Raw genomic sequence first — 27,139 nt, 5'->3', positions numbered from 1 at the left:
TTTCCCAGCTAGGATTCGGTGTTCAACCGCCATGCCGTCAAACGTAACCGCGGTAAGTCTTGGAACACGCAGGGCCCCTGCTGTAACAGGTCTGGAGCGAACGGCAAGGGAAGTCCTGCGTTCCGACTCCCTCTGGAGCTAATGGTGTCCAGTAGCCTAAGAAGCAGAGCCTATCAGTTAAGTAGGTCTGCTTCTCCCCCCTCAGTCCCACGATGCAGGGAGCCTGTTGCCAGCAGTGCTCCCTGAAAATAAAAAACCTAACAAAATCCTTTTTTCAGAGAAACTCAGGAGAGCTCCCTGTAAGGAACCCAGTCTCCTCTGGGCACAGGAACTAAATGAGGTCTGGAGGAGGTGCATAGAGGGAGGAGCCAGTGCACACCCATTCTAAAGTTCTTTGTAGTGCCCAATTCTCCTGCGAGCCCGTCTATACCCCATGGTCCTTACGGAGTCCCCAGCATCCTCTAGGACGTAAGAGAAAATACGGGGGGGGGGGGAATGACATGGGACAAAACACGTAGGGGTCCCCCGTATTTTTAACACCAGCACCGGGCTCCACTAGTCAGAGAGATAATGCCACAGCCGGGGGACACTTTTATATAGGTCCCTGCGGCCCTGGCATTAAATCACTAACTAGTCACCCCTGGCCGGGGTACTCTGGAGTGGGGACCCCTTAGATCAAGGGGTCCCCCCCTCCAGCCACCCAAGGGCCAGGGGTGAAGCCCGAAGCTGTCCCCACCCATCCAAGGGCGGCGGATGGGGTGCTGATAGCCATGTGTCAGAAAAAATAAGATTTTACTCACCGATAAATCTATTTCTCGTAGTCCGTAGTGGATGCTGGGGACTCCGTCAGGACCATGGGGATAGCGGCTCCGCAGGAGACAGGGCACAAAAAGTAAAGGCTTTTGGACCTAGGTGGTGTGCACTGGCTCCTCCCCCTATGACCCTCCTCCAAGCCTCAGTTAGGATACTGTGCCCGGACGAGCGTACACAATAAGGAAGGATTTTGAATCCCGGGTAAGACTCATACCAGCCACACCAATCACACCGTACAACTTGTGATCTGAACCCAGTTAACAGTATGATAACAGAGGAGCCTCTGAAAAGATGGCTCACTACAACAAAAACCCGATTTTGTTAACAATAACTATGTACAAGTATTGCAGACAATCCGCACTTGGGATGGGCGCCCAGCATCCACTACGGACTACGAGAAATAGATTTATCGGTGAGTAAAATCTTATTTTCTCTAACGTCCTAAGTGGATGCTGGGGACTCCGTCAGGACCATGGGGATTATACCAAAGCTCCCAAACGGGCGGGAGAGTGCGGATGACTCTGCAGCACCGAATGAGAGAACTCCAGGTCCTCCTCAGCCAGGGTATCAAATTTGTAGAATTTAGCAAACGTGTTTGCCCCTGACCAAGTAGCTGCTCGGCAAAGTTGTAAAGCCGAGACCCCTCGGGCAGCCGCCCAAGATGAGCCCACTTTCCTTGTGGAATGGGCTTTTACAGATTTTGGCTGTGGCAGGCCTGCCACAGAATGTGCAAGCTGAATTGTACTACAAATCCAACGCGCAATAGTCTGCTTAGAAGCAGGAGCACCCAGCTTGTTGAGTGCATACAGGATAAACAGCGAGTCAGATTTCCTGACTCCAGCCGTCCTGGAAACATATATTTTCAGGGCCCTGACTACGTCCAGCAACTTGGAGTCCTCCAAGTCCCTAGTAGCCGCAGGCACCACAATAGGTTGGTTTAGGTGAAACGCTGAAACCACCTTAGGAAGAAATTGAGGACGAGTCCTCAATTCCGCCCTATCCGAATGAAATATCAGGTAAGGGCTTTTATAGGATAAAGCCGCCAATTCAGATACTCGCCTGGCAGAAGCCAGGGCCAACAACATTACCACTTTCCATGTGAGATATTTTAATTCCACCGTGGCAAGTGGCTCAAACCAATGTGATTTTAGGAATCCCAAAACTACATTGAGATCCCAAGGTGCCACTGGGGGCACAAAGGGAGGCTGTATATGCAGTACCCCTTTTACAAAAGTCTGAACTTCAGGAAATGAAGCCAATTCTCTCTGAAAGAAAATCGACAAGGCCGAAATTTGAACCTTAATGGACCCTAACTTTAGGCCCATGGACAGTCCTGTTTGCAGGAAATGTAGGAAACGACCTAGTTGAAATTCCTCTGTCGGGGCCTTCTTGGTCTCGCACCACGCAACATATTTTCGCCAAATACGGTGATAATGCTGTGCGGTTACATCCTTCCTAGCTTTAATCAGGGTAGGAATAACTTCATCTGGAATGCCTTTTTCCTTCAGAATCCGGCGTTCAACCGCCATGCCGTCAAACGCAGCCGCGGTAAGTCTTGGAACAGACAGGGTCCCTGCTGAAGCAGGTCCCTTCTTAGCGGCAGAGGCCACGGGTCCTCTGTGAGCATCTCTTGAAGTTCCGGGTACCAAGTCCTTCTTGGCCAATCCGGAACCACTAGTATAGTTCTTACTCCTCTCCGTCTTATAATTCTCAGTACCTTGGGTAAGAGAGGCAGAGGAGGGAACACATACACCGACTGGAACACCCAAGGTGTTACCAGAGCGTCCACAGCTATTGCCTGCGGGTCTCTTGACCTGGCGCAATACCTGTCTAGTTTTTTGTTGAGGCGTGACGCCATCATGTCCACCTTTGGTTTTTCCCAACGGTTCACAATCATGAGGAAGACTTCCGGATGAAGTCCCCACTCTCCCGGGTGTAGGTCGTGTCTGCTGAGGAAGTCTGCTTCCCAGTTGTCCACTCCCGGAATGAACACTGCTGACAGTGCTATCACATGATTTTCCGCCCATTGCAGAATCCTTGCAGCTTCTGTCATTGCCCTCCTGCTTCTTGTGCCGCCCTGCCTGTTTATGTGGGCGACTGCTGTGATGTTGTCCGACTGGATCAACACCGGCTGACCCTGAAGCAGAGGCTTTGCTAGGCTTAGAGCATTGTAAATTGCCCTTAGTTCCAGTATATTTATGTGAAGTGAAGTCTCCAGGCTTGACCACACTCCCTGGAAGTTTCTTCCTTGTGTGACTGCTCCCCAGCCTCTCAGGCTGGCATCCGTGGACACCAGGATCCAGTCCTGAATGCCGAATCTGCGGCCCTCTAGGAGATGAGCACTTTGCAGCCACCACAGAAGAGATACCCTTGTCCTTGGAGACAGGGTTATTTTCTGATGCATCTGAAGATGCGATCCGGACCATTTGTCCAGCAGATCCCACTGAAAAATTCTTGCGTGGAATCTGCCGAATGGAATCGCTTCGTAAGAAGCCACCATTTTTCCCAGGACCCTTGTGCATTGATGCACTGACACCTTTCCTGGTTTTAGGAGGTTCCTGACTAGCTCGGATAACTCCCTGGCTTTCTCCTCCGGGAGAAACACCTTTTTCTGGACTGTGTCCAGAATCATCCCTAGGAACAGCAGACGTGTCGTCGGAATCAACTGCGATTTTGGAACATTTAAAATCCACCCGTGCTGTTGTAGTACTTCTTGAGATAGTGCTACTCCGACTTCTAACTGTTCTCTGGACCTTGCCCTTATTAGGAGATCGTCCAAGTAAGGGATAATTAATACGCCTTTTCTTCGAAGAAGAATCATCATTTCGGCCATTACCTTGGTAAAGACCCGGGGTGCCGTGGACAATCCAAACGGCAGCGTCTGAAACTGATAATGACAGTTCTGTATTACGAACCTGAGATACCCTTGGTGAGAAGGGCAAATCGGGACATGGAGATAGGCATCCTTGATGTCCAGAGACACCATATAGTCCCCTTCTTCCAGGTTCGCTATCACTGCTCTGAGTGATTCCATCTTGAGTTTGAACCTTTTGATATAAGTGTTCAAAGATTTTAGATTTAAAATCGGTCTCACCGAACCGTCTGGTTTCGGTACCACAAACAGTGTGGAGTAATATCCCTTCCCTTGTTGTAGGAGGGGTACTTTTATTATCACCTGTTGGGAGTACAGCTTGTGAATGGCTCCCAATACCGCCTCCCTGTCGGAGGGAGCTATTGGTAAAGCAGACTTCAGGAACCGGCGAGGGGGAGACGTCTCGAATTCCAATTTGTACCCCTGAGATACTACTTGCAGGATCCAGGGGTTCACTTGCGAGTGAGCCCACTGCGCGCTGAAATTTCTGAGACGACCTCCCACCGTACCTGAGTCTGCTTGTAAGGACCCAGCGTCATGCTGAGGACTTAGCAGAAGCGGAAGAGGGCTTCTGTTCTTGGGAAGAAGCTGTCTGCTGCAGTCTTTTTCCCCTTCCTCTACCCCGGGGCAGATATGACTGTCCTTTTGTCCGCTTGCCTTTATGGGAACGAAAGGACTGATGCTGAAAAGACGATGTCTTTTTCTGTTGAGAGGTGACTTGAGGTAAAAATGTGGATTTTCCAGCCGTTGCCGTGGTTACCAGGTCTGATAGACCGACCCCAAATAACTCCTCCCCTTTATACGGCAATACCTCCATGTGCCGTTTTGAATCCGCATCACCTGACCACTGTCGCGTCCATAACCCTCTTCTGGCAGAAATGGACAGCGCACTTACTCTTGATGCCAGAGTGCAAATATCTCTCTGTGCATCTCGCATATATAAAAATGCATCTTTTAATTGCTCAATAGTCAATAAAATACTGTCCCTATCCAGGGTATCAATATTCTCAGTCAGGGAGTCCGACCATGCCACCCCAGCACTGCACATCCAGGCTGAGGCGATTGCTGGTCGCAGTATAACACCAGTATGTGTGTATATACTTTTAAGGATATTTTCCAGCCTTCTATCTGCTGGCTCCTTAAGGGCGGCCGTTTCTGGAGACGGTAACGCCACTTGTTTTGATAAGCGTGTGAGCGCCTTATCTACCCTAGGGGGTGTTTTTTGTCGGGGGTAACCCACGCTTCATCACACACTTCATTCAATTCATCTGATTCAGGAAAAACTACGGGTAGTTTTTTCACACCCCACATAATACCCCTTTTCGTGGTACTTGCAGTATCAGAGATGTGCAAAACCTCCTTCATTGCCGTGATCATGTAACGTGTGGCCCTACTGGAAAATACGTTTGTTTCTTCACCGTCGACACTGGAGTCAGTGTCTGTGTCTGGGTCCGTGTCGACCCACTGAGGTAACGGGCGTTTTATAGCCCCTGACGGTGTTTGAGACGCCTGGACAGGCACTAACTGAGCTGCCGGCTGTCTCATGTCGTCAACAGTTTTCTGTAACGTGCCGACACTGTCACGTAATTCCTTAATTACGGCCATCCATTCAGGTGTCGACTCCCTAGGGGGTGACATCACCATTATAGGCAATTGCTCCGCCTCCACATCATTTTCCTCCTCATACATGTCGACACACACGTACCGACACCCAGCACACACACACAGGGAATGCTCTGATAGAGGACAGGACCCCACTTAGCCCCTTGGGGAGACAGAGGGAGAGTTTGCCAGCACACACCAGAGCGCTATATATGTATAGGGACAACCTTACAATAAGTGTCTATCCCTTATAGCTGCTTATATCTGTTATTTTGCCAAATAAGTGCCCCCCTCTCTTTTTTACCCTGTTTCTGTAGTGCAGGATGCAGGGGAGATTCTGGGAGCCTTCCTACCAGCGGAGCTGTGTGGGAAAAATGGCGCTGTGTGCTGAGGAGATAGGCCCCGCCCCCTTCACGGCAGGCTCTTCTCCCGATTTTTTCTGGAAAACTGGCAGGGGTTAAATACATCCATATAGCCCAGGAGCTATATGTGATGTATTTTTTGCCAAATAAGGTAAATTCATTGCTTCCCAGGGCGCCCCCCCCCAGCACCCTGCACCCTCAGTGACCGAAGTGTGAAGTGTGCTGAGAGCAATGGCGCACAGCTGCAGTGCTGTGCGCTACCTTATGAAGACAGGAAAGTCTTCTGCCGCCGATTTATGGACCTCTTCTTGCTTCAGCATCTGTAAGGGGGCCGGCGGCGCGGCTCCGGGACCCATCCATGGCTGGGCCTGTGATCGTCCCTCTGGAGCTAATGTCCAGTAGCCAAGAAGCCCAATCCACTCTGCACGCAGGTGAGTTCGCTTCTTCTCCCCTTAGTCCCACGCTGCAGTGAGCCTGTTGCCAGCAGGACTCACTGAAAATAAAAAAACCTAAGTATACTTTTACTTCTAAGCAGCTCAGGAGAGCCACCTAGATTGCACCCTTCTCTTACTCTTTGTGCCCTGTCTCCTGCGGAGCCGCTATTCCCCATGGTCCTGACGGAGTCCCCAGCATCCACTTAGGACGTTAGAGAAAAGAATAGTTTTTTGTAGCAGAACTACAAGTCCCAGCAAGCCTCCCCGCAAGCTGGTACTTGGAGAACCACAAGTACCAGCATGCGGGGGGGAAACGGGCCCGCTGGTACCTCAACAGATTAAGTGAAAAATGCCACAGCTGCAACACTAAAGGCCCATACACATACACATTTGGGCGATTTTGAGCTACTCTGGGCTAAAACTTGGCCAATGTGTATGGGCGAGCGATGAGCGGTAAGCGATGCCGCAGTCTTGTTTTACAAGCCGAGTGAACCACTTTCCACAGTCTCCTAACTGAGGAAAGTGGTTCACCCCTGTGAGCATCGCTAGGCCGGGGTGAAAATCGCTCAGTGTGTATGCACTGGGCAATTGTCTGCCCATCGATGTTCACATCATCGCTGTGCATATACGCTGGGCAAAAACGCCTAATAATTAAGCACCTATTTTCAATGGATTATGACAGAGGTTCCCAAACGCGGTCCTCAAGGCACCCTTACAGTCCAGATTTTCAAAATATATCCATGGCTTAGCACAGATGGTTAAATCAAATTGACAGATTAAATCACTTGTGGCCAAGCATGGATACACTTAAAACCTGGACTGTTGGGGTGTCTTGAGGACCACATTTGGAAACCTCCATGTTATGGTCTCCTAAGCTACCTCTTTTTAGAGGCCACAAATGCATACATTCATAAAGTGTGTAAAATGAAGTCCTGAGTTCAAGACATACAGACAACAGACATGCTTGATAGCAAAGGAGTATTTTAAGATTCATGGTCCATATTTTGGGTCTCCATTTTCTGCTATCTGTCCTTGTGTCAGTTTTACCAAACCTCCGGTAGAATGCCAATTCCTTAAAATAGCCACACAGTTTACCTATAAAGCAACTACACTTGCTATTCCTCTACCCTCCACGTAGACCAGTGGTTCCCAAACTTTTTTTGAATCACAGCACCCGAGTATCAGCATTTTTTCACAGGTCTACTACGGTATGCCAGCACTCGGGATCCTGGCGCCCGGCATGCCGGCAGCAGGGCGAGCGCAAAACAGCCCCTTGCGGGCTCAGTGGCGCGCTACGCTATTTATTATCCGCCAAGAGGGAAAATAGTTGTTGGTATGCCGGGTGTCGGGATTCTGGCACCGGTATGCTGAGCACCAGGATCCCGACAGCCGGGATATCAAATGCCTCCCTTTTTTCACTGCACTCCTAGTCTAAAAGTTTTTTTTATTGATCAATGTTAAAATAAACATTAAGTTCAGTAAATTGTGCCTCTCTTTCATCCTTAGGTTCCGTTATGAGGTGGTTTAAAGAGTTGTGCTTTTGACTGTCTACATGCTTTATGATTGGCAGCAACTATCACTAATTTTGCCTGTCACTTTGACCACAAATAATTTGAGTTGGTCCTGGACCAGCAACCAGTCACCCAGGAGTGGACGCAAGAAGGGTCGCTATGAGGGACAAGCGGTATCAGAGACATTATATACGCTTATACCGCTACGCGCCCATTTATAAAGGAGATGTGCACTATCCACAAGATAAGCTGAAGTGCGGGGGGCAATGTATGAACGGTCAATGGCATGGCTATTGAGACACCTGCAGCTATCAACGTCTGTAAAAGCAGGGTCAGGGGGTGAAAGGCATCAGAGATGTTAATAAATCTTGTTGCTACCTCTTTCTGCTTTGCCCCAATAAAGAGACTAAGCAGGAAGAGTTATACCCGCATGATATGTGTGGGTAGAACACATCTACCTGCCAGTTTTGGAACCACTGACGTATACCCTTAAACCCTTAGATCAGTGGTTCTCAAACTGTGTGCCGTGCCACCCTGAGGTGTCTTCGGACACTTGCAGGGGTGCCTTGGATTGGTGGTCCAGGACCAATTTAAATTATTTATGGTCAATTCTAAAATATGTGGACAAATAGAAGTAAATCCTGTCCCTCCCTACACAATTGAACCTAAGAATGACATATAAACAGGATTTACTTATTTTAATATTTCTTTATAAATGTCTCAATAACACCCCTTTCACATCGCCAATGCCAGATCCCACCCAGGAATTGGAAACTGGTCCTTCCAGGGTGGGATCTGGCATTGGACGCTGCTGCTGCTGCTGGCTTCCCCGACCCAGCAATATGCCAGGCAGGTTGCCATAGTGGTAGGGGGCGGAGGCACCGCTGGAAGATGAGATCATCTCCGCGCCGCCTCTCCCTGTTATAGTGAACAGGCCCACTCGTTTACGCTGCCATTGACCCGGTATTCAACGTGAGAATAACACTGCTTTATTCCCAGGTCAGGCAACCCGGGATTTCAGCTATGGCGCTTTCACACCGCACGCTGACCCGTGTCGAACCGGATAACGGGTTATTTGTGCGGTGTGAAAGGGGTATATGAGGCTTTTGGCCTACGGGTGCTGTGAAAAAAAAAAATCTGATACTCTAGGGTGCTGTGTGGCTCAATAAAGTTTGGGAACCACTCCAATAGATTGAAAGCCCATTTGGGGATAGCCAGCTTTACTTTCAGTTTCACATCACTGTATGTAATTGGGTAAAGACGCTCTCAAATAAAATAATTGACAATATTAAAGTGGCAGGTTCAAGCTGAAAATTTAAAGCATAAAAGCCCAGCGTGCTTTACACAGAATTTATTTATTACCAGTTATTTAGATGGTGCACACATATTCTGCAGCACTTTACGGAGACTATTAGGCCATTCGCATCAGTCCTTGTCCCAGTGGAGCTTACAATCTATATTCCCTGCCACATGTACACAACACACATTCATGAATGCATGCAGTGGTTTAATATTTCAGCTCCAAGGGAATTTTTTTTCTTTTTTTCTTAAATGAATCACAGCAGGCATGAACACAAATTAATTAAAAAAACAACTTTATTTACTACTGTTAGGAAATTAATTATATACTCGTTACACAAGTACTATGAATGGTCTCATAACAATATTACAGTGAATCCTCTAATACAAAAGTCCAGATGCACTCCACTGTAAGTTCTGTACAGTATTTTTGTCATAACACCAACTAGACGTTCAGGAAATTAACACTGCAAGGAAACCGTCCCTTTAAAGGGGGGGTCGGTCTCACGACACATTACATAGTAGAACGCCAGGTGATTTAGTTTTTATAATAAACTATGACGGTACATGACATGGGGTTTGGGTGACCAGACAGACGTGAGGTGTGCTGCCATGTCTGCCTACCGTTTCATAGACGGCCGAACGCAGCACCAAGTGTTACCAAAGCTGGCCATGCTGTAAGTGTTTTGCACATCTGCCCAAAGTGTCGTTGCGATTAGGTAACTGGAAAATATAATTACTGTATGCCCATTCCAAACACAGGGCAGGGATAGCTGTGCCTTATGGAGGCAGTAGCAGATGCAGAATCATGCGTTCCCCAGGCTCGGGCTACTGCAGTCATACACACTTTTTCCAAACAGGCAGGGGGCACAGAGCCAGAGGACTAAGGTACTGCCCTCCCTTGCACCGCCATCACCGCACGGTCGTCAGGGCGCATCCAAACGCTACACGTACACCCACCATGCCAGCTGCTCACACCTACCCCATCCACACCACGGCATCTCTGCCTAATCAAAGCACGGTCCCCGTTCGCCAAGACAACACCAGCATACGCATGTACCTTCTTAGGCTCAGCACTAGCCGAGAGTCTGGACTGCAGCTTCTCCACAACTTCCACCACGGACTCCGCCATCTTTATCACTGGCAGGAGACGAACCGGAAGACCTATTATGTAATGTTTTTAGTACTAGCTTCCATCATTGCTCCGGGCTAACGGAACCGGATATTAGCTCATGACGTGGACAACCCTAAATCCCGATACGCAAAGGAGGCGCTGCCATTTTTAGTACTGGCATACACCGGCTATCTACCTCACACTACTGAAGCAGCCTTTAGGCGCAACATTATTCCTGTACAATAGTAGCCCGGAAACTGTATACTAGCGTCTGCCACAAGGGAAGATGAGACGACCAGCTACTACTGCATGATCGCATCAGGCATTCAAAGCCCAGGGGTACAGTTACTACCCTCCTGACAGACCCAAGTGGCACGAAGCATTAATTTGAAGCCCCACAATTACTAGCTCCCAAAGCCCCTGCTGGAAGGTGTTGCTATGGAATGAGCAACCACTAATTATGGTACAGTCCCTCAGGCATATATAGCTGCCTGTTCATTGCAGACAAAGAAACAACTCCTTTAAAATAAAAAAAATAAAAAACACGATATTACAGAAAAAAAAGTGTATAATGTTCAGGAACAGGTTTGTACTTGAGATTAGTGTAAACTAGTAATAGTTAATGCAAGTCTACTTCACGTACCAACAGCTGCAGCCAGACAACATCAGTCAAACCAGTTATCTGAGATTACCCTATACTGGGGCAGATACATTAAAGCATGAGAAGTGTTAAAGCAGTGAAAGGTGTTAATGCAAGCCAATCAGCTCAAATATGTAATTTGACAGAAGCTGATTGGTGCATTATCACCAGCCACTTGTCACTGCTTTATCACTTACCCAGTCTTAATACATCAGCCCTACTGTCAGATAACAGATTTATGTCGGATGGAAAGTATCGCTACAGTCGTACCTCAGCCCCAAGTACTGCAGCAGTCGAACATGCTTAACTATCTCATACCAGACACTGGTAAATTGTGCTTGGACGCAGCCATACACTGCAATTCTCAGCCTAACTAGCTGCTTGGGCTGACAACTGGATAGGGAATAGCAGCCTATTCTGTACAGCGGAGTTCCAAAAAAATGCCAACCATGAGGATCAATTGAATGGTGGTGTTTATTAGCTGTCTCTATTAAGATCCTGAATACTACTCTGGTGTCATACAACACAGTAGTGCCCATACTGCTTTCAGATCAGGTGTAAATATGAACTGCCATAGAAACCCCAACGCTAACTAGTGTTGTGCTTGTGTGAAAGAAAGATAAACCATGTAGTTATGAGAAGTTTTATTGACTTATAAATTGAAGCAGCTTATTTTCCCGGGAGTATGATGCCATCGTACTACAAGAGAGAAAGAAAAAAAAAAAAAAGTTAACAGGTACAGTTCATAATGTCTACTCCAAGAAACAAGCATTGTAAACCATTTAGCCAAGTTTTCCAGCTACCTAGACTGAATGTTTGCTCCCCAGAATACCTTAGTCAGCAATCTGGATGTAGAGTTAATTGCTTTAAGGGGGAACTGAAACTACCCTCAGCAATAGTCACTTACTGCAGGTCACTCAGGCTGATGAATGATCATTTAGCCATCACACTTCACTGTTCGTCTGGAGCATATAGGCAGATAGGGGAATCAGTGGGATGGATGGAGGGAGGAATCAAAGACCATATGAATATGCCACAGGGGTAGGCTTTAATATTCCATAGGGAGGGCAATGCTATGGGGGAATCAATAGTTACAGGCAATACTTGGGTGCTACAAGTGATGGCAAACAGCCACTGGGGTAATTTCTAAAATTACTAATCAAGTTTTTACCCAGTTTATAGAAAAAAAAATGCCAATGAAGTGGATTGACAGTTCCTGTTTCAAGAGCTAATCAGTGACTACTGCATGTGATGGAAGATTATAAACGGTAAAGTTAAGGTACCTATAGATTGGCAATTAAAAAAAAAAAACACAGCTGACCATACACTCCCACTTAGAGATATCTACTCTTTAATCTCAACAGGATGACATTGTTCAACATGTAAACTTCCTGACTTAAGTTTACAGAATGTATAATGCAGCACTTCAGTAGTTCGCTTTTGAGAAGAGGGCACCTGAATTCTTACATTTTAACAGCTGCAACAATCTAGCTGCCTACATGCAGGTGTTAACTGAAAGCAGGAATAGCTTGTTCCCATGTTATGTAGAGATATATATATATATATATATATATATATATATATATATATATATATATATATATATATATATATATATATATATATATATATATATATATATATATATTATTTTTTATTTATTTTTTATTTATTTTTTTCATAGCAGACAAGCCATGGGCTAATATCAGCAGATCTAAAACTGTCCTCAAGGAACAACATATGGGACCCCGGATAAGTACCCAGACTCATGTGTTATTGGGGCTTTGAGGGCTGGTTATTTGGGCTTATGCTTCGCAAATACCAGATATTGGGGCTAACTGGATAGAACTCAGCAAATCCATTAGCAGAGGCAAACAGCACCAGTTAACTACCCTTTGTGGCTTACACAACTTCCCATGTCATGGCAAGGATTTTTGCTATCATTAGATTGACAGACGGTACAGTATGCATCAGATAAGCAAGAAATCACATAATGGAACTGTACTGCGTTAACTCTGCAGACTTGAGGGGGAAAATTTTATGGGCTTCTAAAAGAATGGGCAAATTGTTGCCCCAGGCACCAATTAGTCAGACATCTCAACTTAGTCACCAGACATGGCAAGCTGAAATGTGCAAAAAGTTGGTGCACACACTTACCCCGTCACGCTTATTAGTTTTGATAGACATGTCTGGCTGCATAAAGCAGCATAACCTAATTGGGAACGATAATTAAAGGAGGCACAACACAATTGTATTGCAACAATGCGTGCCCATTATTGTAGCTTTAAAGACAACTGAATAGCCCCCAAAATTTGTTTTAATCACAAGTAAAATGTTGCCTAAACCAATAGCATCTTTAGTTGATATGGCCAACTGACCAGTTTTCACGCTAAACTTCATAAAAATGCTTTTTCTGTCAAGATCATGGGAATTTGGAATATAGAAAGTGCATTCCTTTACAAATATTTTTACCTTCTGCTGGAACCAACGCATGGCCTCTTCTTTCCCAATCCGATGCTTTGCTCCAATGCTACCAGTCTTTCGCTTTTTGTCAGCAATGCAGAAACCTGGGCGACCAAGAACCTGCAGGAATAAATGACAGTTCACAGAAAACTGGTAAGACTAGTGGAATAGGGCCAAAAAAAAAAAAAAGTCTGATACTTGGGCAATAATGCCACTTCCTACTTTTCTTACTCAATTTAATGCATTCATCTATGCTACAAGATTACCCAAAGTGAAACTGCTAGCTTTGCAATGCATAACATGGTTTACACATGGTCTGAGCAACAGGTACACTGTTCTTCCCCCGACCAGGTAGTAGCCCGGCATAGTTGCAAGGCGGAGACTCCACGGGCAGCTGCCCAGGAAGACACCACTGATGTGGTCGAGTGGGCTTTCAGAGACTGAGGAACAGGTAAGGCTGCTGACATAGGCCTGTTGGATAGTATGCCTAAGCCAACGAGCAATGGACTGCTTAGAAGCAGGGCAACCCCTTTTTCTGTGCAACATACAGCACGAACAGTGAATCGTTCTCTGATCAGAGCCATCCTCTTGACAGATCTTCAAGGCTCGCACAACATCCAATGCCTCCGGAGGAGCAGACGAGCCAGAACTAGACAGGACCACAAAAGGTCAGTTCAAGTGGAATGCAGAAACAACTTTCAGCAGGAACTGCTGCCTAGTCCAGAGCTCTGCTGTCTTCATAAGAGAACAAGTATGGACTTTTACATAAGGCCCCCCAATTCTAAGACACCAAGTAGAAGCCAGGGAGAGCAACATTACAGTCTTCCACACAAGATACTTGTCTGCCATCAAAGATTCAAACCAAGAGGACTGTAGAAACTCCAAGACCACATTCAAATCCCAGGGTGCCGTTGGCAGCACAAAGGGAGACTGTATGTGAAGTACCCCCTGCAAGAAAGTCTGAACTTCTGGCAACATTACCAACTTCTGGAAGAAAATAGAAAGGAACAAAATCTGGACCTTGAGGGAGCCCAGACGTAGGCCCATATCCACTCCAGCCTGTAGGAAACGCAAGAAGCGCCCCAAGTGAAAACCCGCAGAAGGATATGTGCGCTCCTTGCACCAAGAGACATATCGCCTCCAGATATGATGGTAATGCTTTGACATTAGAGGCTTCCTGGCCTGAACCATGGTTGTAATAACCTTTTTGGAAAGGCCTTTGCAAGCTAGGATGTTCCGCTCAACCGCCATGCCGTCAGACAAAGCCACCGTAAGTCCAGGTAGATGAACAGTCCTTGTTGGAAGATCTCAGTGGCAGAGGCCAAGGGTCTTCGGCGGACAAGTCCAGAAGATCAGCGTACCACGCCCTCTAAGGCCAGTCTGGGCCATTAGAGTTGTCTAGCATTTTTGATGCCTGATTCTCTTAAGCACCCTTGGGAATGGAATTTGTGGAAACCGGTAGACCAACCGGTAAGGCCAGGGCGTTGTCAGTGCATCCACTGCTATTGCCTGAGGGTACCTGGTTATTGAACAATACTGACGAAGCTTCTTATTGAGCCGAGAAGCCATCATGTTGATCTGTGGGCAGCCCCACAGGATGGTGATCTGCCAAAACACCTGTGGTAGGAGGCCCCACTCTCTCGGGTGCAGATCATGACTCAGGAAGTCTGCTTCCCAGTAGTCCACCTCCAGAATAAAGATGGCCGACATTGCTCTTGCATTTCTTTCAGCCTAGAGGAGTATCCTTGACACTTCTCGCATGCAGGCTCTGCTCTTTGTTCCTCCCTGCAATTGATGTATGCCACTGCTGTGGCATTGTCAGACTGAACTTGAATCCTGAAGCAGAGAAGAGACCTGAAGCAGAGTACTGCACAGAGCTCCAGAACGTTGATCTGAAGTAGGGCTTAGTCGGAGGACCACCTGCCCTAGAACTGAGCCATTCGGTGACAGCTACCCATCCCTGCAGACTAGAGTCTGTTGTGAGGATCCAATCCTGAATCTTCGACCTCCCAGCAGGTCTGAGGAACTGTAGCCACCACAGGAGGGAAACCCTGACCTGAGGTGAGGCATATGATCTGATGCATCTGAAGATGTGATGCAGACCACTTGCTCAGGAAGTCCAATTGAAATGTTCTGGCATGGAACCTTCCGTCATCTTTCCCCAACAACCATATGCAAAGATGAATGTATATATCTGATTCAGCCTTAGAACAGCTCAGACCATCTCCTCGAGCGTCCGTCCTTGCCCTCTGGGAGGAATACCTTCTGAGCCACTGTATCCCAAACCAGGAGCCGCTGAGTTGGCTCCAGGCGAGACATCTGTAAATTTAGAATCCACCGATGTGACAGAAGCTGAATAGTGCAGTTGGTATTGAGCAATAGAAGCTCCCTGGATCTCGCCTTAAGAGACTGTCCAGGTAAGGCATGTTGACCCCCTGGACTCGGAGCTGGAACATCATTCCCGCCATCACCTCTCAGAGCCTGGAACTGGTAGTGGCTGTTCAACAGGGCAAACTGCAGGCAAGCTTGGTGGGGTGGCCAAATCAGGATATGGAGATAAGCATCCTTTATACCCAGTGAAACCAAGAACTCCTGTTCTTCCAGACCCGCAATCACTGCTCTCAGGCATTCAATCTTGAACTTGAAGACCTTTAGGTAAGGGTTCAAGGATTTTAGATTCAAAGTCAGCCTTACCGAACTGCCTGGAGTCTGTGCCACAACAGGTTGTATTAGTATCCCATTTTCTATATGAGGCGGAACTGGAACTCTAGCTTGGGTCTGACCCAGTCTTAGTACAGCCTCTTGTAATATCTCCCCACGATTCTTTGGAATGTGGAGTGAATTTAACACTCATGCCAGGGTAAACAGATCTTCTACCCAGGGAACCTGGCAGGAGTTTTCTAAATATGCCGAAATATTTTAGATGGGCCCAAACCCTGGAATCCCTTTGGAATGAAGGTGGTCCTCCACTCCTAAGTGTTTATGGAAGAGACTTGTTGCTCTGTTTTTGTGATCTTGTAAAACAGGTCTGTTTCTCTCTGATGCCTCTGCTGCACTGAGGCACCATTGGCACTGCCCCCAACACTTGCAACCCTAAGATGATCTCGGGTAGGCACATCTTGAGGGCGTAGCCACAACAGTAAGTACGTGGACCCACTGGTAGCGATCCATGAGATTCCTGAACCCAGCATTCACTAACCAGACATAATCATAAGCTCTGAAAGCAGAGAATGTCAGTAGTACCCAGTTATTGCAGAGTGGACAGAGCAAGCTCTTTACCCATCTCCCTGTTCTAAATTTTCATACAATATATAGCTCCCAGATAGTTTCATGTCTGATACGCCCCCTAACAGATACTACCCTTAATGTTGGCCAGAAGGCAGAGAGGCGATGCACAGGCATTTATAATGCCTATTTTTTTTTAACCACCTTGCATAGGAAGCTTTTATACACCTGCATATGCCACATAAGCATCATAAAGCCAGCTGGCAATGCTTTGTTTTAACCCTGCTTAAAGGTTACCAGCCCATGCACCAATGGCCTGCATAATCCAGCAGCCTACAGAGATGGGTCGCTACCCTTGTTGTTACGTATTAGACATCAGTTTTCCATTTCGTGGGAAAGCACAGCATACCTCCCAACTTTCCTGATTTTTGCGGGACAGTCACTTTTTTTGTGGGGGGGGGGGGGGGGGGTGATGACTTTCCTGCTGTCCCACCCACAAAGGGGGGACTCCTGCACTTGCTGCTCTGTGGGGCATGCCAGCAGCTCACTGCACGCTGGTCATGCCCCCTCAGTGATGAACACAAGGGCATAGCTTGTGAGCCATCCCACACCTCCTTTTCCATAGGCCACACACTAGGCACATGCAGATGTCCCTCCTTGCTAGAGACAAGTTGGGAGGTATGGCACAGGGAGAACATACAAACTCCACACAGCCAGGATCGTGATGGGCACAGAGCCCCCTACCCTAGTGATGTAAGGCAGCAATGCCAATCTATGAATTTCTTAGTCACATGAGTTAGGCAGACTCCATGGTCCCCTGAATGTTACCAGTTAACTCCTTAATGGAGACTTCTGTGTACACAAATATCTGGTATATTTACAGAGATCTTAGCATAATAATTGCTCTACTCCTAAGGTAGAGAATTTCTATAAACTCTTAAGCACTCTTAACTTTTTGCAGCAGCTAGCAAGTTTACCCTTCAGACATAGTACAAAGACACAGGCACACTGGTCTATGTAATCATTCCTCTCATCTGCCTAATGGCAACGTTGTAGCCACCTTAAGGTGTGGATGATGGCTGCTGAGAATCACACTACACAGGAAAACCAGTGTTAACTAGTTTTTAGTCAGAACAGTATATGTAGGGGGACATACTGTACATGGGGAAACAAGCATGCTTTTCACACTTCAGAGAAAGAACCAGCATACCAGCCTCCAGCCAAGTGCTGGGCTACATAGCTCCTATAGTATCACTCCACCCTAAAATAAACTCCATTGCCATTTGTGGCATTGGAGTGTCCCTGGAGGAGTTGATTTGTCCCCTGCAGCATCTATGTAATCAGTGTGCAGTGAAATGGCACCAGAAAACTGCTGGTCCTGCTCTGAGTTAGCTCCACCCCCTGCAATGGCACAGGAGCTATGTACTTCATACTGGCAATGTCTCCTATATTGTGCCAAAGTATAAATACTTGTTTCCAACCAACTGCTGGCCAGTTCACAGGGGGACTATGGTATCCCCCAGGGTGAAGGGGGGTTTGGATGCCGCCCCTGCGATTGTGCTGCACCAAGAACCAGGGGACCCCCCTAGCAGGCCCCCCCCCTGATGTGTCCTCACCACTCTTCACTTGTTGGGGGTGTACAATGTTAAGGGTGTGCAGCATACTGCGATTGTGCTCGCTTAGGTGCCGTGCCCGCAGTAACCGCTGAGGACAGTGGTCCTGCAGCAGGGAAGTGGCTGACTCCTTACAGGAGCAGATGAGTTGCATGCTGACCAACCAATCTCCAAGACTTGATCAGTCTGGGTCATAGCTAGAAATATAAACCACCACACTGGTTGCTGCAACAGCCTTTGGCAGGAGTATTTTTCAAGTGCCATCTAGTATCATTTAGAAATTATACAGTGACCAGCAAGCCACAAAAGCCTAGGGACCTGGTTGAATGTGTTGTCACAAGTAGACCTGACAGCAGCCAAGATACTGGAAGTTGGCCTAAAAAGGCAGAATGTCTCAGGATTGCATAAGTAGAGCCTAAGTTTAACCAAATCCTGGATAGTTACACCTATAAAAGACCACCAGATACTCCACTTGTTCATGGCACAGTCTGGGAAGCCATACAACTACCAATTCTCTTCCAGCATGAATAGTTGAACAGCCACCAGTCACAATGTTTTAGATCTCTCCAATGTTTACAGGCTGAAACAATGGTATGTTTATTTTTATTATTTTTAAAGGACCGATAATCAAGTATGGAATTGCACATATCCCCCCTCAATTCCACCCAAGCAAATATGAAGGGTTCAGTATGTTTTACCAGCACATGGGATGCTGGCATTCACAATATAGACACCAGCATCCTGATAAATTGAAATCCCCGACAGGAGAGATAAGTATGTTATCCCTCTCCCCTAACCCACAGCCTAACCTGCCCGCTATATTTGCTGTCAGGATTCTGGCATCAGCATTAGTCTGCCAGGATGCAGACAGCCAGTATCTTAACCACATCACAATATCAAGCTGCTTGTTCATTACAGAAGTTCTCAATAGAATGCAATATTGCTTTGGATATTGACCACATTAAAAATGGAGAACTGGACTACAAAGATGTTAAAATGATTTGGAACTCAGATCTGCCAGGTGGTCCTGCCACAACCCCATTGCTACTACAATCCTCCCATACGAGGTCATCCATCAACAGACTCCTCAAACTCAGGAGGCCAATGATATTAAACTGAAATATGTAACCTCACAAGTCTGAATTAGCCTGGCCATGGACGCTGGTGAGGGTATAAGGATTGAGGCAACTTTGGTACAGACATCACTATGATTGCAGGAAGAACAAGTCAAGCAAGACAGAATTCCCCCCAGCTCCAATCCTCAAGGACCTCTAAAGCTGGTTGCACTGGACGACTTCTTGAACAATATGCCCAAATCCAATATTTCTGAATGGCATATAAAGGGGGTCATTCAGATCTGATCGCTAGGCTGAAATTTTTGCTGTCCTGCATTCAGATAGTCACTGCCTACAGTGGGAGTGTATAGACTGGCAGTGGCAGAGCTGCAAGTCTGAGTGCAAGAAAAAAAAAATTCAGAGAAGACTCAAGTGTGACCAGCTCCCTCTGGGCACAAAACAAAGACTGGCTTGGAAGGGGGACATAGTAGGGGAGGAGCTAGCCAGTGTTGAGTTTTAAAGTGCCAGCTCCCAGTTACTGCCTACTATTTCCACATTGTAACTGCGCTCCAGTGTCCCCTAGTGGATGAAGGAGAAATCCACTTTGTGCAGTCTCTGCGAAGGCCAGGACTTACTTCTCCAGTGCGATAGAATCCGGCTGATCGAGGCCGGAGCGGACGTCAGACACCCTCCCTGAAAATGCTTGGGCATGCCTGTGTTTTTCCAGACTCACAGTAAATGTCAGTTACCACCCATAAACTGCTTCCTCCTGTCAATCAATCACCTTGTGAATGGTGTGTGTCCCCCCCCCCCAACATCCTGCCACTGACCAGCAATGCCCTTTGTTAGACGCATGTGTGCAATGCGGTGCATGCGCATTTAGTACCTGATCACTTGCTGTGCAAAGATGCACAGCAGCGATCAGATCTGAATGACCCCCATAGTTCAAGTCATCCCAGTGTACCCACTATAGCCAATGCACATTCCCACCGATCGCTTTAGACATTGCAGTCTGCTGTACATGCAGTTCCTGCTCCATCCCCTGCACCTATCCGCAAGTGTGTATGCACTTGCTGATGTCCGCACCCCACCAGGACCTGTAACAGCAGATATCACCATTGTTTTAGAAGTCTGTATAAGAATTAAATTAGCACCACCTGTGGAACTTTTAAAATGAGTCACCCAGTAATGACTACACTTGTGTACAGACTACGAGATCTGGAAAACATGCACTGTTAAGAGAACTGATGAAAGCAGTTGGTAAACTGAAGTAAGATACCACTGTACACTCCTGCATTACCTTCTCAGTGCAAGTCTCTGCAAAGTAGCATGCAAGACTGAACAGAATACAAACGAACCAAGGGCTTTGCTGTGCTACAGGTTACTTGGTAGTAATAAATTGGGTGGCTAATTTATACCTTCAACACTCTAAAGCCAAGAAAGGCCCTCCCAAACAACCCAGGTCCAGTGAGCCAGCAAGCCAACCCAGGAATAAAGCAGGATTGGACAAAGGTAGGACCAGTGTTGAAGGGCTGTGTGAATTGATAAACTGGGTCATGTAACCAGTACTTGTTTACAGCAATGGGAGGAGCCCATTCCACCTAACAGCATGCATGATCCATTCACTGCAAAGATTGGGGCTGGTGGAAGCCCAGCAGCTGTTTGGAGTGCTGTGCCTAGCCCCAGAGTGATGTAGGTGCCTCAGGGGTCCTGACCAGCAGATTTCCCAATGCCTGGAGATGTCATCGCCAAGCACAAGCCTTAAAGACTGCACCCATGTGCAGTGTGAATGGTGCCAACCTGGGAAAATACTAGGTTGGCACTACAGTAGAAAGTCAAATCCAGCTCTGACCAGGATTGGAACCAAGTTCCAAATCCCAGGTCAGAACCAGGATTTTGCTGTAATAGTATTAGAAGGCCCCACCTGAGATTTTTGGGAGTCTGGTACTAGCAAGAGTACAGACCCCCTGACTAGATATGACTATACAGATTCAGCCACGCTCATTTTACTGCAATTGGGCATGTAAGATCACATGACCATTTAGGAATTAATGAAGCAATCACCGGTTGTGAATAGTCAGTCTAGCATGCAAGGCAGCAAGCAGTGTTGCAGCATAGATGTGCATGGCTACATCTGTAAAACTGCATCCTAAGCTCAGTTTGCTGCCCACTGAAAGGTACTCTAGACGCCCTTTTGAAGGACTCTTGCTCTGTGAAGCTGGACTCTAGGTGCAACAGGAAACCATTCACCTGCACCAACATCAAGCCTTCATTTAGGACCAAACACTAGGTTCATTTGGGAAAATGATTATGGATTAACATTTTACACATCCGCCACAAAACCTACGCAAGACCTTGTGTTTAAACAAGCTAAATCTGACTAGAGCACATAGTTAACTTTAATCTTCAGTAAATAGATAATTTAGAGCAAGGCAGCCCTTGTTTCTAGTTTGTTGTATGCAGGATCACTACCCTGTCCATACACAGCTGGTCAAGCTACACGTACCACATAGAAATCCAGCCCATAAATCCCAATGCTTGGGTCATATTTGATGCCCAGATCAATGTGTTCCTGGATGCCAAAGCCAAAGTTTCCAGTGTCCGAGAAGTTGTTCTTCCTCAGCTCATATTCCCTGACCTTGTAAAAAAGGAAAAAAAGATTTACCCACAAAAACAAACATCCACTATAGCAGTTACACAGACTGTCAAACTCTTAAGCCCTGCACACTGGGCAGCATTCTCCTAATGAGCTATTAGCAGCTAAAGGCTATATCATTCAGCACATACAATGAGTGGTATCAATGGCTGATACTGTTCAGTGACATCCCCCAAACAAAGCTCAACGATCTAGTTCTAGCTGAGATGCATGCTCAATAGATCATAGGTGAATAGCCCACAGGTGCACACTTATCATCCAGGCATACATAATTGAATATGAACAATCACAAAAAAAAAAAAAAGTTATTGTTCATATTGTCCAGTGTATTCTCCCAGAATGTACAGGGCTTTAGGGAAGCTTAAGGTGGGTGCACACTGGTAGATATATCTCCAGATCCACTGACCTGCAGATATATCTATAGTCAGACTCAGCAGTGTGTTGTGCATACACTACCTAATCTTCAGGGACTGATGTCATGAACTGGGCAGGCATTGACATGCACCCCCCCCCAGTTAAGCCAGCAATCACCATCAGCTGGTGCAGCATGTGTATGGGTGGTCAACTGATCGGCGGTACACAGAACAATGGGGCTGATGTATTAACCTGGAGAATAATAAGGAAGTGATAAACACACGAGCCAATCAGCTCCCATATGTAAACAGGATCTGATTGGCTGGTGCATCATCACCTTGCATTTATCACTGGTTTATCACTTCCTTATGCATTCTCCAGGTTAATACACCTACCCCACTGTGCGCTGAAGGGGCCGACGCGATCCTTATGTGATTGATGTCATTCAGACCTATCGTTTGTACACACTGGCTTACAATAAAAATAGGAACCATCACAGTGCGCTACCAATGGTGTAGGAGCAGCCTACCACTGACACGGGAACCTTCACCAAAATTCCAAGGTATACATAAAGAAAAATGGAAAGTGGTGGGCGCAACACCATATAATATTACATATAAAATAACGATGGACTGGAGGATTCTCTTAACCAAAGACAGAAATGCACCCCCACCAATTCGCGCTATATGCGAGGCAGCAAGAAACCGTAACCCCTTAGGTGTTTATCCTAACCCAAAAACAATACAAATATAGAAAAAAATGGGGTAACCCCTTCTCTGTGCCTCCTAATAAAATTAATACCATATATTTCTACTTAACTTATGGATGGGTGGAGCTCTCAATCTGCCAACTTCTTCTTAATTAATGAGAGATGTGGTGTCCAGATAGATAAACATGTAAAAATAGAAAAGAGCAATCTAGTGTAGCATAATTTACAAGCAATATCAGTCAACTTTATCAACCTGTGATTCACTCATAACAGATAAGCATATATTTCTTAAAAACAGGTTTAATAAAAATGTCATAAAATATCCAGGCAAGGAAATGATGAATAATCCACAAGGCATCTTGAAAAAGATTAGAACCACTGATTGAAACACGTTGGCTGATGAGAGGGACAGTACGGCGACCTGACCAGACGAGGAGAAGACGGGTGATCCATTCTTGGAGCTGAAATCTTCCCTGGGGATTTTTTGGAACATCTATTGGTTTCATTTATGTGCACCTTATACTCTGTAAATCTGGTAGGAAGCCACCCTCATAAATGTTCGTATGGATGTAACATCTGTGGATTATAAATCATTTCCTTGCCTGGATATTTTATGACGAATTTTTATTATTAAAAAACCTGTTTAAGAAATATATGCTTATCTGTTATGAGTGAATCACAGGTTGATAGTTATATGACTGATATCACTTGTAAATTATGTTACACTAGATTGCTCTCGTCTATTTTTACATGTTTATCTATCTGGACACCACATCTCTCATTAAGAAGTTAGCAGATTGAGAGAGCTCCACCCATCCATAAGTTAAGTAGAAATATATGGTATTAATTTTATTAGGAGGCACAGAAGGGGTTACCCCATTTTTTCTATATTTGGAGGATTCTTAGTCCAGCAGCAAGGGCTTAGTGGGTCTGAGGTGAATTCTCTGTATGTCTTCCCAAGGTATGGTGTTTATCTCGGTATGAAGAGAGATCATAGAGCAGACCAGTTTTGCAAACAACAGATTTATTCACACCAAGCACTTCTGAGGAAGGACTTATATAGTCCGAAACACGTTAAGCTGGTGGTGTTTGGTTGTGAAGGGTTGTAGCTGTCTGACCTGGGCTGTCGTTTCTCCCTGATGTGTTGTGGATTCCGGAGTTTCCAGTACCTTTTGGGAGGGTAACTTGAATACCAGATGCCAGCTACCCCTATATCCACTTTGATGTGGTTACATGCTCGTTTTATCTGTCAAATTGTGAGTGCTTAGTGTGAATAAATCGGTCGTTTGTCAAACTGGTCTGCTCTATGATCTGTCTCTTCATACCGAGATAAACACCATACTTGGGAAGACATACAGAGAGAATTCACCTCAGACCCACTAAGCCCTTGCTGCCAGACTAAGAATCCTCCAGTCTATTATTTTATATGTAAGATTATATGGTGTTGCGCCCACCACTTTCCATTTTTCTTTGTTTATGTACACACTGGCTGTTAGTCCAGCGATACAGCTGAAGTTCAATAGAACAGTTGACATATCAGCCAGTGTACCCAACTTAACTAATAAATCCTTGATGCATCAGAAGTCTGCAAAATTGAAGGAAGCTTACTGAGGGGGGGGGGGGGGGGGGGGGTGTCGGGTCACTTATTGCTGTGCATCCAACATACTTTTACAAGGTGGAAGGGAAAGCAAAAAAGTTAGGGATATATAAGCATTAATATACAACTACATCCATACATAGTTTATATGCTCTCATTACACTACTTTCCTGTAAGTCACTTACAACAGATCCTGCCCCTTTAAATCTATAAGGGTATATTCAATTGAAGTCGAAACTGCAGTCTTGTTGGAAAGATAAGAGTTTGACTTTAAGGTCGGAAGGGGTTCAGACTTATTCAAACCCCGGCTTTTTATCCGACAAGTTGGGGAATTTGACTTGTCGGAAAGCACGTGGACCGGCAGAATAGCTGCTGATCCGGGTGCTTCTGTCGGAAACTGGGCCGAACCCGACCATCTCAGACTTTAAAAAAAGTCAGATTGAGATGAGGTATCTGAGAGGAGGAGGCAGGGAGAGCTGCAGCTACAGGACAGCATATGCAGGAGGATGTGGCAAAGCCTCCGCTCACAGCAGCGTCCACCCGACCCCAGCAAGCAAGGTCTTGCTTGCTGGAGCCAGGTGGACGCTGCCGTGAGGTCTGGCATCGGTGCCACATCCTCCTACAATGCTGCTGTAGCGCTGCTCCCCCTCATCTCAATTCGACTTTTTTAAAGTTGAATTGAGAGCCATTGAATAGGCCATGTCAGAATGGATCCAACTTCAATTGAATATACCCCATAGTCTATATCTCCAGAACACAAACACTAGAGCCCATTGTGTCAGAAGTCTACTACCCTAGAATGGTGTTTTTTTAGCTGCAGGAGAAAGCTAGATGCACTGGGAGAACAGAACCACAGATGCAGCGCTTACAGATCGATCCCATGGCCTCACTGCTAAGAGGCAGTGCCAGCCCACATAGTGTTACAGAAGCAGTCACCTGTCTACATGACACTGCAGGAAATATGTTGTGATAGCAAGCAATGTTTTATACAACAGAATGAACCAGCTACAACACTGTTTAACATATACAGTACTTTGACTCAACTTTCCCAATTTACTCAGTTTACTACATAAATTGATATCAACTTTCACATTACCCATCAAAGCAGTAGCGTGCAAAAGCAAGCCAGCGCACACTCCATAACCGCTTCATAATCTACCTTAAGACCTTTCTCTAGGATCTCCTCTGCTTTGGCACCCCGAACTGTACAGTGAACTGCAATCTTCTCATTTCTTCTGATTCCAAAGGATCTCACTGTGTAACGAGCTGTAGAGAAAGCAAAAGCCAAGTTATATACTGTAATAAAAAAAAATAAAAAAAACACAGGAATTGTGTTCATAAGGAGTACAGCAGGTATATGTACGCACAAGTCCAGCTATAAGCAGGTAAATACAAGGAGTGACTAAAGCAATGGTCATGGTCCTGTATTATTGACATATGGCAAAATCAACTAACCTTTAGAAAAGACAGGTGTCTGCCCAGTGAGCTGCTCCAGCACTTTGGCTGCCCTGGTCAGTCTGTCACCACTCTCCCCAACACAGATATTGAGGCATAGCTTGCGGATGCGCAGCTCACGCATTGGATTCTCCTTCTCAGATTTTTCCTGGAGAACAATGAATAAGAGACTTAAAGAACCTGTAATAGCTGCAGTATATACAGAAGACAGCATGCACAATAGTCAAAGTTTACAGTGGTAACATGTATGGCACACATAGCTGGGCTGTTAAAGGCAGGGCACCAGGGAAACCCCTCAGGTTGTAGATTACAAGGAGGCCAGAGAGCCCCTAACAGCAATGCCAGGAAGTGGACACAGGCAGGTCCAGTCATGTCCCAACCATACTGCTCCTCCGAGCTCACACACATGGCACCGGGGAAGGAACACAGGCCAGGCATGTGGATGACCGGAACACCACATCTTCACATGTAACAACCACACACAGCAGCATCCAGCCACAGCCCCCTGCCCGGCACCACAGCCCCCTGCCCGGCACCAACGCACAGCCGCAGCCCCCTGCCGGGAGCCGTCCGATGGGAGAATAACCCGCACACCCAGGCTGCATTCCCGGCTCCGCACACGGGCGTCCCAGCCCAGGCAAAGTACACCTCGGGCCGGAGCTCAGCTACCCGCCCAAACACTGTCTCTGTCCCACATCCACTCCATACTGAGGAACCCCGGGCCGGGAAACAGCATAGCGGAGGCCGCCGAGCTCCAAGGATCGGAGCCATCAGTGGATGGCATCGGATTGTACCACCGGTCCCTCTCCCACAGGTCACACTCACCGCCATGTTGGGAGATGTGAAGAGATCGCGAGATTTCCGCTTCTGCCTTTTATACTGGGGGGGGGGGGGGGGGGGGGGCTGGAAAAAGAAGAGCGTTGACGGCAGCGGGTGTCCCCCGGAAACTATAACCCTGTCACTTCTGTTCCGCAGCTCCGCTCTATTCTGTGTACACACAGCGGCTGAAGTCTCGTACGTAAGCTGTGCGCGGCTACATGCTGATGTGTGCTGCGGCTGTCATGGGGAGCCCCGGTGTGTGCCCGCAGTGTACGGGTGAGCATGTTACATGTAGTGCATGACATCTGTGTACAGGCTAGCGCCAAGCATTTTGCAATAAACTGCACTGACTTATCCAATTAATGTAAAATGCATTTTAACATCAATTGAGTTTGCTTAGAATTGTTGAAAATGGGAAGAGAAGCTCGGAGAGCAGAAGCAGGCGCTGCTATTACACCTCCACACAGAAGCATGTCTATGGAGGTTGAATTATGGAATTCATTGCAACCCAATAAATTATTTGTGAAATGAACGTAATCGGATTAC

At 46.5% G+C, this 27,139-nt stretch overlaps 2 protein-coding genes and 1 non-coding gene across 4 annotated transcripts in view; all 3 read right to left on the bottom strand.

Moving 5' to 3' along the window:
• The window catches only part of ELOA (elongin A), a 186,106-nt gene extending 174,929 nt beyond the window's left edge, over positions 1 to 11,177 (bottom strand). Inside the window, exon 1 of the mRNA XM_063954096.1 lies at positions 9,954 to 11,177. Coding sequence (XP_063810166.1) covers positions 9,954 to 10,025 — 72 coding nt within the window. The 5' untranslated portion in view covers positions 10,026 to 11,177. The remainder of the gene's footprint in view (positions 1 to 9,953) is intronic.
• A 99-nt stretch (positions 11,178 to 11,276) lies between these two features.
• On the bottom strand, positions 11,277 to 26,677 carry RPL11 (ribosomal protein L11). Of its 2 annotated transcripts, none has more exons than XM_063954099.1 (6): positions 26,600 to 26,677; positions 25,775 to 25,922; positions 25,479 to 25,585; positions 21,510 to 21,641; positions 13,120 to 13,230; positions 11,277 to 11,346 (listed from the first exon to the last, which is right to left on the bottom strand). In XM_063954099.1, the coding sequence occupies exons 1-6, from the start codon at positions 26,603 to 26,605 to the stop codon at positions 11,317 to 11,319; spliced, it is 534 nt and encodes a 177-aa protein (XP_063810169.1). In that variant the 5' UTR covers positions 26,606 to 26,677; the 3' UTR covers positions 11,277 to 11,316. The 2 variants fall into 2 exon arrangements, with proteins under 2 accessions (XP_063810169.1, XP_063810168.1); XM_063954098.1 differs by lacking the exon at positions 26,600 to 26,677 and adding an exon at positions 26,483 to 26,560.
• On the bottom strand, positions 16,316 to 16,502 carry LOC135052882 (U2 spliceosomal RNA). The gene has a single exon (XR_010242318.1). It is a non-coding gene; the product is annotated as a U2 spliceosomal RNA (small nuclear RNA).
• Positions 26,678 to 27,139: the final 462 nt, after the last annotated feature.

The sequence above is a fragment of the Pseudophryne corroboree genome, chromosome 2 (genome assembly GCF_028390025.1).
Source record: "Pseudophryne corroboree isolate aPseCor3 chromosome 2, aPseCor3.hap2, whole genome shotgun sequence".
In the NCBI taxonomy this organism is placed as follows: Eukaryota; Metazoa; Chordata; class Amphibia; order Anura; family Myobatrachidae; genus Pseudophryne; species Pseudophryne corroboree.
This window is presented reverse-complemented; position numbering and strand designations above follow the sequence as displayed.

What these genes read in the sequence shown, in the direction of transcription:
- RPL11 (XM_063954098.1), bottom strand. Translation starts at nt 26,545, where the DNA reads ATGGCTCCGATCCTTGGAGCTCGGCGGCCTCCGCTATGCTGTTTCCCG. An exon ending in TCCTAGAGAAAGGTCTTAAG is followed by an intron (nt 21,642 to 25,478) that starts GTAGATTATGAA and finishes CTTTTTTACAAG; the next exon opens with GTCAGGGAATATGAGCTGAG. An exon ending in ATGGGCTGGATTTCTATGTG is followed by an intron (nt 13,231 to 21,509) that starts GTACGTGTAGCT and finishes TTATTCCTGCAG; the next exon opens with GTTCTTGGTCGCCCAGGTTT.